We start from the raw sequence: 12,877 nt of genomic DNA, 5'->3' as shown, positions 1-12,877 counted from the left end.
GTCTGTCTTGCTCATTGCCTCATCCCTAGCACAAAAAATAGTGCTTGGCACAGAATAGACACTCAAATATGCATTGAAATGAACCTGAGAGGGGGTGGCTAAGGTTGGTTATTGTACATGAAAGTAGTGTACAGTAGAAACCTGCAAGTATCTATGCAGGTAGAACATTACGGTGGTTAAGAAAGTGAGTTCTGGAAGCGGAAGACCAGGATTCTAATCCCAGTGTCTTAGTGCCTCAGTTTCTTTCTCTCAAACATGGGAATGATAGTGTATAGACCGCAAGGTTGCTGTGAGAATTAAATTATATATGTTAGCTGGCTGCTCATTATCTACATTTCCCATGAAATTAGTTAAGGAGTGTTTCTTAACCAGGTGCATCACCATATGTAATTCAAGGTAGTAAAACATCATTTCTTTGAAAACATACTCAATTTCAGATTTCATCATTCTCTCCCAACCTGTCCTCACTGGTAGAGATATTGAGGCATAACTCTATGTAATATAGAAAAAATTATCATCAAAATTGATGTTTTACTTCATATCTGATATACCATCCAAAAGCCTTTCCTTGGTCAGAAGCACTTTTTCTAGGTATACATTTTAAGGCCTGGCTCCAGACTAAAACCTACTACTATTGTAATGGAATAATTGTGGAAGACAAAAGAAGTGCATAAAATCCTAGTGCCTATTTTCATGGGATTACTATAAAAGTATTGCCTGCCTTTGCCTGAGGAAATTACGCAGTGCACTATTGACACATTATTTTATTGATGCAATATATGAGTGCTACGCTGATATTTATTACTAGAAATAATGGCTTACTATATAAATTAATATGTATTCTAATAACTCCTTTACCTTTGTTATTGTCCACACAGAATTCTTTCATATTTGCATATATCATATTTAATAATCAACAACTTATATTTTAGGCATTTACAGTTTCTTTACTTTAGAATCTGTTGTAGTGATAGATACAAAAATAGAAGATAGAGTCCCTGCCTTCAAAGAACCTATGTTTTAATAAACATACTCTCCAAAAATAATTCAAGGATAATAGCAAACTTTCATTTACTGTAATCCTAAGTATGGTAGTCTTGTATCACACCTCATGGTGGAGAGGAAGGCGCATATAACAAGTATGAACTATTATGCTCATCCCACAAGAATTTTCAGTCAAGTGAGGGAAATAAAACATAAGAGCATGAAAATTAAACAAGAAAACAAGAGTTAAACAGTGATATTTTACAAGGGAATATAAGGTGAGTTGCAAAGTGGCAAAAAAATTTTAGGAAAAAAAAATTGGGTCAGTTGCCCTAAGCCAATATGCCTCAGAACAAAAGGCCAGCCAGTGTCCTTTCCTTAACTTATCATCAAGATAAAGCATTTTAGAACCCACTGAATGCTACTATTTTTCTAACCAAAGCACTGACAAATCAATTGGTTGTAGTGATGTAAGACTTCATATTTCCACCAAAGAGGTATATTAAGTGGCAAATGACTGATGGAAAAAATACTGTCTCTAAAAAATTTTTTGAATATTTTTTCCAGAGGGCTGATATAGCTGTTGCTCCACTCACTATAACGCTGGTCCGTGAAGAAGTTATAGATTTCTCAAAGCCATTTATGAGCTTGGGCATCTCCATCATGATAAAGAAGCCTCAGAAATCAAAACCAGGAGTATTCTCATTTCTGGATCCCTTGGCTTATGAAATCTGGATGTGCATCGTCTTCGCTTACATTGGAGTCAGTGTAGTTCTTTTCCTAGTCAGCAGATTCAGCCCTTATGAATGGCACTTGGAAGACAACAATGAAGAACCTCGTGACCCGCAAAGCCCTCCTGATCCTCCAAATGAATTTGGAATATTCAACAGTCTTTGGTTTTCCTTGGGTGCCTTTATGCAGCAAGGATGTGATATTTCTCCAAGGTTAGTTTCCATGTCATATCCAATGCCTCCTTGCATTTTATGGCCATGATCCATTCATGTGCATCTGGTATTCACCCATCTCAAGTCCAGACTTCTTTCATTAAACATTCCATCCAACGACAAATTATCATCAAGCCCTTGTGTTTGCTTGCGTCCATGAAGTGAGTGTGTTATTGGTGTTGCTTTGAATGTCTTTCATGCATTTCTCTGGTATAGTATATTCATATACATTATAGCAAACATTTGAACTCTGGATAAAAGCAACATTGCCAACTGATATTAATTTTATTCAGATAAAGCTAATACTAAATCTTTATTATATCAAACAGACATAGTTTCCTCATTAACTGAGCTAAAACATTTTCTCTTTGTCCAGGGACTGGATCTAGAAAACATATGAAAGAAGATAGAACTCTTCTTTAAAACCCTCCTTACCTTCCACTTTCATTGTCCTTCCCTTTTTTTTCATTTTGTTCTCACACTACCTAGAACTATCCATTTTAGTATCTTACCCAAGTTTTATAACAAAAACTATAAAATTTCTTTAAAAAATACCATAGGAGGAAGTCTGTGTGACCTTGAACTGGACAAAGAGTTTTCAGAACACAAAAGGCACAATCTATTTTTTAAAAATTGATAAACTGGACTTCATCAAAATTCAAAAATTTTGCATTTCAAAAGACATTATCAAGAAAATGAAAAGACAAGCCACAGACTGGGAAAAAATATTAGCAAATCACACATCTGATAAAGGACTTATATCTTGAATATATGAAGATTTCTTCCTATTCAATAAAAAGAGAAATAACCCAATTTTTAAAGTGGACAAAACATTTGAGTAGACATTTCCCCAAAGAAGATACACAAATGGCTAACAATCCCATGTAAAGATGCTCAACATCATTAGTCATTAGGGAAATGCTAATCAAAATCACAATGAGATGCCTCTCTACATCATCTAGAATAGTTATAATCAAAAAGACAGACAATACCAAGTGGTGGTGAGGATGTAGAATGACTGTAGCTCTCATCCATTAGTAGTGTGAATGTAAACTGCTACAGCTGAATTACAAAATGGTTTATCAGTTTCTTATAGTGAGACATACACTTAAACTATGACACAGCAATTCCACTCTTAGTGGAAACAGAAAAGAAAACATGTATCTACATAGAAGCTTTATTTATAATAGCCAAAATGTCCATCAACAAGTGAATGGATAATCAAAATGTAGCATATTCATACAGTGGAATATTACTCAGCAATTTTAAAAAACAGACTACTGACACATACTACAACATGGGTCAACTTTGAAAACATTATGCTAAATGAAAGAAGTCAGAAACAAAAAGCCATGTATTATATGAGTCTCATTTATTGAATCCCATTTATTGAATATCTCAGATTGTAGTATCCCATTTGTCCACAACGGGCAACTCTATAGAGGCAGAAAAATATATTAGTGGTTTCCAGGGGGCTTGGAGGGAGCAGAAAGAGGCAAATCAGGACCAGGATTAGGGTGAGGCAAGTGAGGCTGAGTAAAGTACAGGGGTCAGATCTAGTTTTTATTTAAAATTTTGACTTTTTGTTCATCATGGGTTTTGTGCATTAAGTTTGATTTTTTAAAAATATTGCATTAAAATGCTATTTATTTGATTAGTAAGATTTGGCATCCTCTTAAATTTTGTACTTGGGGCAAATGTCCCATTTGCCTTGCCCTAGTCCCAGCCCTGTCATGATTAATTACAAATGGGTATAAGGGAACTTTGGGGAGCAAATGTTCCAAAACAATTGTGGCGATGGCTGCACAACTCTAAATTTACTAAAATTATTAATAATGGGTCATTGGGGAGAAAAAGGGACATCTGTAATATTTTAAACAATAATAAAATTTTAAATTAAATAAATAAATAAATAAATAAATAAATAAATAAATAAATAAATAAATAAAAGTATTAATTATACACTTACAGTGGTAAATTTTATGGCATGCAAATTTTATCTCAGTAAAGCTATTGAAAATATTGAGTGTGAATGGCCTGGACTCACCCACTTAGTTTAAGTGTTAACTCACCTAAACAAAAATGGTGGTGAATCCATAATCATACAATACTGGAAGCAAATGTAACATCTTTATAATCGGGGGGGAAAAAATGCTTTGCTCTGAAATAAAAAGTTGCAGCTTTGGTAAAGTTGAACATGTATCCAAATATTAACCAGAATAAATTATAGAAACACATGAAAATTTTCACTTAGAATATAAGGACTCAGAAAGTCACCTACTAGGTGTGGGGTTTTTTTACTTTTATTAAATTTATTGGAGTAAAATTGGTTTATAAGATTATATAGGTTTCAAGTGTAGATTTCTATGATATGTGACCTGTATAGGTTTTTAAAGTATACTTCATTTTAGATTATCCACTTCAATCACAAAACATTTTAAATGAAGTTTTGCAGTACAACTTATTGGTAACCACCCTCAGCAGCTTTTTAGCATAACATGTGAGGCAAGCCTCATTTGTCTAAGTCATACATTTTTGCCACCCTCAATCTGTTTGGTCAGATTCTCCAAATTATTTCACTTTGTTCCATTTGAGCTTAGAATGTGTGTCGTTTTGTGATATCATCTGGGAGTACATTTGTTTTGCTAGTTTCTTTTCCTATCTTTTTAAACATTCACTTCAAGAGACCAGGGTTCCTGAATGATCCCATAATTGAATGATCTTTAACATGACTGGTAATCTGTGTTGAGACAATGCTAAAGTCATTAAGGTTGGAGATTTTATTGGTTTCTGTAAGTGAATTTTCAAAACTAAATTTGTGATATCCCCACTGGAGTGCTGCCTACTATTCTGCCTACTTAAACAGGACTCTTAAAAAGTCATTTGTTTTTAGAAGTATTTATACATATTGCTTTGTTAAGTGATGACTTAAAGATGATGATCTGAAAATGACAAGCTCAACAGATTTTTTTTTTTTTTAACACAGAATTTAAGCTGTGGTTCTTGTGTGGCACTGAAATATGTCAAATTCTTGTGTTTTCTCAAGATACAGATTTTATTATACTGCACTAGATACTGTCATACAGAGTGGTGGCTTTCAAATTTCTTAACCACAGCCCTCAGTACGATATTTTCCATCATGACTCAGTATACCTATATGTATATAACAAAAGTTTCACCAGATATTACCCTTAAAGTGTGCCATGCACTTTGATATTTTCTATTCTGTTTTATTTTTTGTTTTGTTTTGTTTTAATGCAGATCAAAACTCAATAGAGCATACAGCCTATGGAATAACACTGGTCTAGAGTAACAAGTATTATCCTGATTGTGCTTTTGAATAATAAATTATTATCTTTATGAGCTTTACACTTTCTATCATATGGGTGATCCCTCCTTCAATGCTGCCTTTTGTATGCTTTAAAAGAAATTATAACTTTAAGCTTGATAAAATATTGTACTTTTTAGCATATTTATTATATAACAGTAAAGAAGAAACATGTTTCCCCTTGTCTTGAGAGCTCTATTGGTTATATATGTGCTCAATTGTATAACAGCAAACCCCACTGAAATATGCTTGTTTATTAACAGATTTAGAAATTCCTGATAATAGCATAGTGTGCTCTAATGTTCATGGTTGCCTTAATTGCAAACACCAGCATTATACTTTATTTCTGTTTAATGGCCACACTTGGGAGGCAAGTTCTCCAGTGAGCCCAGAATTTGAGCATGCATTGTACACTTTGACTTTTCTCAAAATTGAAGGAACTCAAGGAATTATAAAAGACCATTTTTAAGTAAAATTATTAAATATTATAACAGGAGGGAATGTCAAAGATTAATGAACCCAACTGCTTCCGTTTACTGAAGGCAAAGGGACAACATTCACTGAGCTCCCACCATGTATGAGCACTTTACCTGCTTTATCATACGGATTTTAATCCTCAATACACTGCCACAGGGTAGGCATTATACTTGTTTTTAAATTGAAGGAGGTGATGCTCAGGTTAAATAACTTGCCAGGCACACAGCTAATGGTAAAGCCAGTATTCAAACCTAACTCCAACTCCAAAACCTATGCTACTTCCACGTCATGCTGCATTTCTTATATCAGAGACAAAGGAATAGTACTCAGAGAGATAATGTAATGAACCAAAGGACATAGAGATTTTAAGAGCCAGCAGTACTATTGTTTCCACTATCACACACTGCTTCCCACTACCGATCTCAAGGTGCATCAATTATTCCATCTTTTTCTTCATATTCATGCAGAAGAGCTGTTTCCCAGTCCCCCAACCTCTGATGAAACTCTGCCTTTGCCCTTGTTGTTAAAGAAAGTAGGCAATGAGTATTAAAAATGCTGTTGAGCATGTGTTTACTCAAAGTAAAAAACTAGGAAATCAGCAATAAGACATCATGAGGAAAGCTTAGCATTGTTCTATTTCCATCAAACAAAGCTATTGACAGTAATCTAGAAGCTTAGTCTATGTCAGTATTAGGCTTGATATTTTCAACTACTTCATAGAGTGAACAATTCAGCTGGAGTCTGAATCACCTTTAAAAAGGGTAATCAATGTAATAAGCTGAGGTTATATCCACACATGAATTGATTTACTGAGGGGAGTCAGGATAAGAAGATATGAGGAGATTCCATTCAACCTCTTCCCCTGAGTGGGGAGTGGAGAGATAAATAGTGGGTGTATCCAGGTGGACGGAGCATAATGCTTAAGTATGTGGGTGCTGAGATTAGTCTCACTAGATTCGCAATCTGCGTAGCAGTTGTGTAACCTGAGGCAGGTTACTAAACCTTGCTAAACCCCAGTTCCTCATGTAGGTTCTCAATAAATGTTAGCTATTACCATTTTTAAAGTGGCTGCTTTTAACTATTTTAGTTTCACAAATACTAATAGTTATATTGCGTTTGAATTTTAGTTCCTAAAACTCAATAAGAATACAAATGAAATTTTAGTCAGTCCCAAATAGATTTCTGATGAGAAACAACCAACAACATTCCTTTTTGAACACATATAGTGCTTTCCTTAAGGATTACACCAATTGCAAATATTTTAATTATATTATTCCATGATGTTTTACTGATATTGGCAGGAGGTTGCAATTTTTTTAATCTGAAGTATATTTCATTTGTAAAACTTTGATAGAACTGCTAAGCTGTCCAAAGTCCAAGTCCTTCCAGACAAATGCTCCCCCTGCTGACTTTCTTCAGAGCTGCAGAGACATCTGAGGGCTGGCCAAGTTGGAAGATGTGAGGGTTGGAGGAATTGTAACAGAAAATGGAGAGAACACACTAACTGAACCTGATTTATGGGTACAGATTATTCCAAAGGCAGTACCCTCCTATTAAGTTTTCAAGACATCAAATATTTTGAAGAACAGGGTGGAGTATTTGTCCAGGTTAGTTGACACATAGATCCTTCTTTAAAATGAAAAGCATGTGCAGAATAATAAAAGATATGAAGGGTATAAAATAAATGGTATCAAAGACAGCAGGATATTTTGCCTCCATTGTAAATAAGATCCTTTTCTTTGCTGATGTAGGACCAGTGTCTTCATTGTACTACAAATTCACTTCAAAGCAGTAGTGATGTGGTAATAAATTAATGATATAATAGCAGGATTTTTATTAAAACTATTTCATGACTTTTCTGACTGAATGCTATAGTTTTCAGTCTTTGGGAGGTGGTTTCTTATTCCCATCAGAGAAGACTGTAAGAACCGAAGATTGACTCTGCACATTTTTTTTTAAATCTGTCATAGACATGGGATTGAATGAAGTGTAGAAATGATGCATACTTTGAAAGAAAAGAGAGAAAGGAATGATAGTCTGTGCAAAAGAGAAGTGGTCTGCAGTTCCAGCTCTTTATCTTATGAAGCTAGTAAAGTGCAAATTTCAAAACTTACATGATAAAGGTTACAGCACACAGCTTACTTTTTTGTTGTTTTTTATTTTTGTGTTTATTTTATTTTTTCCATCATCATTTTTCCCCTCTATGCCTTCTTCCACCTCAATTCACCCACCTCGCCCTTACAATCACCATTACTTTTATTATCATTTCACAGGTTATAAAATACATTTTATTATTAACTAAGAAACTCAAGTTTCTTATGATTACAGATAACAAGAGCATTGTATATTATTTTGCAATGTTTTATGTCTGTATTTCTCTTGTTGCTTTCATTACTTTCATTAACTTTATGCCTATTCTTACATTTCTTCAAAAGGTATGATTTGCTCTTTAAAATGCATTTTTATAAATACTAAATGTTCAGTATTATACAATCATTTCATTATGCTCACCTTAAAATCTGTCTTGTTCAATAAAAGCTGGGGTAGTAATATTTATATCAGAAAAATATACTTTAAAACAAAGGCTATAGTAAGAGACAAAGAAGGACACTACATAATGATAAAGGGAATAATCCAACAAGAGGATATAACCGTTGTAATCATTTATGCACCCAACATAGGAGAACCTAAATATGTAAAGCAAATCTTGATGGACATAAAGGGAGAGAAGAACAGTACTACATTTAAAGTAGGGGATTTTAACACCCCATGGATATCAATGGATAGATCTTCCAGACAAAAAATCAACAAAGAAACTGCAGCATTAAATGACACACTAGATCAAATGTATTTAATTGATATCTTTAGAGCATTTCAGCCCAAAGCAGCAGAATATACATTCTTTTCAAGTACACATGGAACATTTTCTAGGATAGACCACATAGGACACAAAACAAGTCTCAATAAATTTAAGAAGACTGAAATCATATCAAGCATCTTCTCTGACCATAATGGTATGAAACTAGAAATCAATCACAAGAAAAAAACTGAAAAACACACACAGGCATGGAAGCTAAATAACATGTTACTAAACAATGAATGGGTTAACAATGAGATTTTTAAAAAATCAAAAGATACCTTGAAACAAATGAAAATGAGAACACACAACCCAAAATCTATGGGACACAGTGAATGCAGTCTGAAAAGGGTAATTCATAGCACTACAGGTTTATCTCAAGAAACAAGAAAATTCTCAAATAAACAATCTACCTTTACACTTAAAGGAATTTGAAAAAGAACAACAAACAAAGCCCAAAGTAAGTAGAAGAAATGAAATAATAACGATCAGAGCAAAAATAAACAAAATAGAGTCTAAAAGTACAATAGAAAAGATCAAAGAAACCAAGAGCTGGTTCTTTGAAAAGATAAACAAGATTGACAAACCCTTAACCAAACTCATCAAAAAAAAGAGAGAGAGAGGAGCCAAATAAAATCAGCAATGAAAGAGGAGAAATAACAACTGACACCACAGAAACACAAAGATTGTAAGAAAACATTACAAACAACTATATGCTAGCAAATTGGACAATCTAGGCAAGATGGATAAAATTCGAGAAACATACAGTCTTCCAAAGCTGAATCAGGAAGAATCAGAAAATCTAAATAGACAGATTACAACTAATGAAACTGAAGCCAGAATAAAAAAATAACTCCCAGCAAACAAAAGTCATAGACCAGATGACTTCACAGATGAGTTTTACCAAAGGTTTAAAGAACAATTAAAAATCTATCCTTCTCAAACTATTCCAAAAATTTCAAGAGGAGGGAAGACTCCCAAGCTCATTTTACAATGCCAGCATTATCCTAACTCTAAAACCAGATAAAGACACTACAAAGAAAGAAAATTAAGGGCCAATATCCTTGAAGAACATAGATGCTAAAATCCTCACTGAAATGCTAGCAAACCAGATCCAGCAATACATTAAAAAGATCATACACCACGACCAAGTGGGGTTTATTCCAGGGATGCAAGGCTGGTACAATATTTGCAAATCAATAAATGTGATACATCACATAAACAAAATGAAGGATAAAAACCACATGATCATATCAATAGATGCAGAAAAAGCATTTGATAAAATCCAGCATCTGTTAATGATAAAAACTCTCAGCAAAGTAGGAATAGAGAGAACATACCTCAACATAATAAAGGCCATATGTGAAAAACTCACAGCCAATATCATACTCAATGGGCAAAAACTAAAAGCATTTCCCCTTAAGACTAGGAACAAGACTGGGGTGTCCACTTTCACCACTTTTATTCAACATGGTACTGGAAGTCCCATCCACAGCAGTCAGACTAGAAGAACAAATAAAAGGCATCCAAATTGGAAAGGAAGAAGTAAAACTGTTATTATTTGCAGATGACATGATATTGTATATAGAGAACCCTAAAGATTCCATAAAAAAACTACTAGAACTGATCAATGAATTCAGTAAATAGCAGGATACAGTATAAATATTCAGAAATCAGTTGCATTTTAGACACCTATAATGAACTATCAGAAAGGGAGGAAAAGAAAGCAATCCCATTTATAATTGTTTCAAAAAAATAAAGTACCTAGGAATAAATTTAACCAAGAATGATAAAGAACTGTACTTGGAAAATTAGGACACTGAAGAAAGCAATTGAAGAAGATACAAATAAGTGGAAGAATATACCGTGTTCATGGATAGGAAGAATTAACATAATTAAAATGTCCATACTACCCAAATCAATCTATTGATTCAACACAATTCCTATCAAGATACCAAGATTGTTTGTCACAGAACTAGAACAAATATTCCAAAAATTTATATGGAACCACAAAAGACCCTGACTAACAACAGCAATCTTAAGAAAGAAGAAGAAAGTTGGAGGAATCACGCTACCTGATATCAAACTTTACTACAAGTCCATAGTAATCAAAACAGCATGGTAGTGGCATAAAAATATTGATCTATAGACATATAGATCAATAGAACAGAATAAAGAGTTTAGAAATAAGCCCACACTTTTATGGTCAATATTTGACAAAGGGGTCACGAACATTCAATGGGATAAAGATAGTCTGTTCAATAAGTGATGCTGGAAAAATTGGATAGATATGTGCAAAAAAAAAAAAAAAGAAAGAAACTGGACCACATACTTATACCATACATAAGGATAAACTCTAAATGGATTAAAGACTTAAATGTTAGACTGAAAACCATAAAGATTTTAGAAGAAAACATAGGCAGTAAAATCTCAGACATTTCTTGTAGCAATATTTTTTTCTGAGTTATCTCCTTGAGCAAGGGAAACAAAACAAAAAATAAACAAATGGGACTACATCAAACTAAAACATTTTTGCACAGCAAAAGAAACCATCAACAAAATGAAAAGACAACCCACTGAATGGAAGAACATATTCACCAATGACACATCTAATAAGAGATTAATATTCAAAATTTTTAAAGAACTTATAAAACTCAGCAACAATAAAACAATCCAATTACAAAATGAGCAAAGGACTTGAATAGACACTTCCTCAAAGTGGATATACACATAGCCAATGGACATATGAAAAGATGCTCAACAATACTAGTCATCAGAGAAATGCAAATTAAAACAACAATGAGGTGTCACCTCACACCTGCCAAAATGGCTATCATTAATAAGTCAACAAACAAGTGTTAGCAAGGATGTGGAGAAAAGGGAACCCTTCCTTGTGCACTGTTGGTGGGAAAGCAGATTGGTGCAGCCACTGTGGAAAACAGTATGGAGTTTCCTCAAAATATTAAAAATGGAACTGCCTTTCCCAGCTGGTGTTGCTCAGTGGTTGAGCATTGCCCCATGGATCAGGCAGTCACTGGTTCGATTCCCAGTCAGGGCACATGCCTGGGTTGCAGGCTCAATCCCCAGTAGGGGGCTGCCTTCTGCATTGATGTTTCTCTCTCATTGAGGCTTCTATCTCTCTATCCTTCTTCCTTCCTCTCTCTAAAATCAATAAAAACCTGTTTTTTAAAAAGGAACTGCCTTATGACCCAGCAATTCCACTTCTGGGAATATATCCAAAGAACCCCGAAACATTAATTTGAAAGAATATATGCACCCCTAGGTTCATTGCAGCATTATTTACAATTGCCAAGATTTGGAAGCAGCCCAAGTGCCTATCAGTAGATGAGTGTATAAAAAAGTTATGATCCATTTACAAAATGAAATACTACTCAGCCGTAAAAATTAAGGATATCTTAAAAAAAAAATTAGGAACTCTTACCTTTTGTGACAGCATGGGTGGACCTGGAGAGTATTATGCTAAGTAAAATAAGCCAATCAGAGAAAGACAAGTACCATATGATTTCACTTATATGTGGAATTTAATGAATAAGATAAATTAACAAACAAAATAGAAACAGACTCGTCAATACAAAGAACAGACTGGCAGCTGTCAAAGGAGATGGGGGTTGGAAGACTGGGTGAAAAGGTAAAGGGATTAAACAAAGAAAAAAACTCATAGGCAAAGACAACCGTATGGTGACTATAAGATGGAAAGTGGGATGGGGGAGGTAGTAGAGAGTAAAGGGAGGATTAGTGGTGATGGAAGGAGACTTGACTTGGGGTAGTGAACACACGATACAATATATAGATGATGCATTACAGAATTGTACACCTGAAACTTATACAATTTTATTAACCAATGTCACCTCAATACATTCAATAAAAAAATTTAAAGGTATTTGAAATGAATGTTAAACATTTTGAAGCTGTATTAATGGAAGGAAGGATACTGGAAAACGACATGTATTTTTAACTCAACTGTAAAGTCATGTCTTTTTAATAGATCTTCTTAAAAATGTGATGGGGCTCACCCATCAGTCACTCTTTATATAGCCTCTATGTGAAATGTGGGTATAAATTGCTATAGTTTCACTTATGAGAAAAGGGATAGGTAAAAATTCTTATAGAGTTACTTCCCTATGAGTTCCACTGCACCTTTTCTCAGAGAAAAAATTTAGTCATCCATGCCATACAAGGGAAGAAAGTTGTAGAAATTTTACCAGTACTCTTGTTAAGTCTACTATTGTCTTGAGAAAATATTGAATCAAGCTCGTGCATTTAACA

At 34.0% G+C, this 12,877-nt stretch overlaps 1 protein-coding gene across 1 annotated transcript in view; it reads left to right on the top strand.

Moving 5' to 3' along the window:
- The window catches only part of GRIA3 (glutamate ionotropic receptor AMPA type subunit 3), a 252,568-nt gene that overhangs the window by 194,681 nt on the left and 45,010 nt on the right, over positions 1–12,877 (top strand). The window contains exon 11 of the mRNA XM_087813532.1: positions 1,552–1,928. Coding sequence (XP_087669658.1) covers positions 1,552–1,928 — 377 coding nt within the window. The remainder of the gene's footprint in view (positions 1–1,551; positions 1,929–12,877) is intronic.

Source organism: Miniopterus natalensis, chromosome X, assembly GCF_054644295.1.
Source record: "Miniopterus natalensis isolate mMinNat1 chromosome X, mMinNat1.hap1, whole genome shotgun sequence".
Classification (NCBI taxonomy): domain Eukaryota; kingdom Metazoa; phylum Chordata; class Mammalia; order Chiroptera; family Miniopteridae; genus Miniopterus; species Miniopterus natalensis.
Note: the sequence above shows the minus strand (reverse complement) of the source record. Positions and strands in the feature narration are given on the sequence as shown.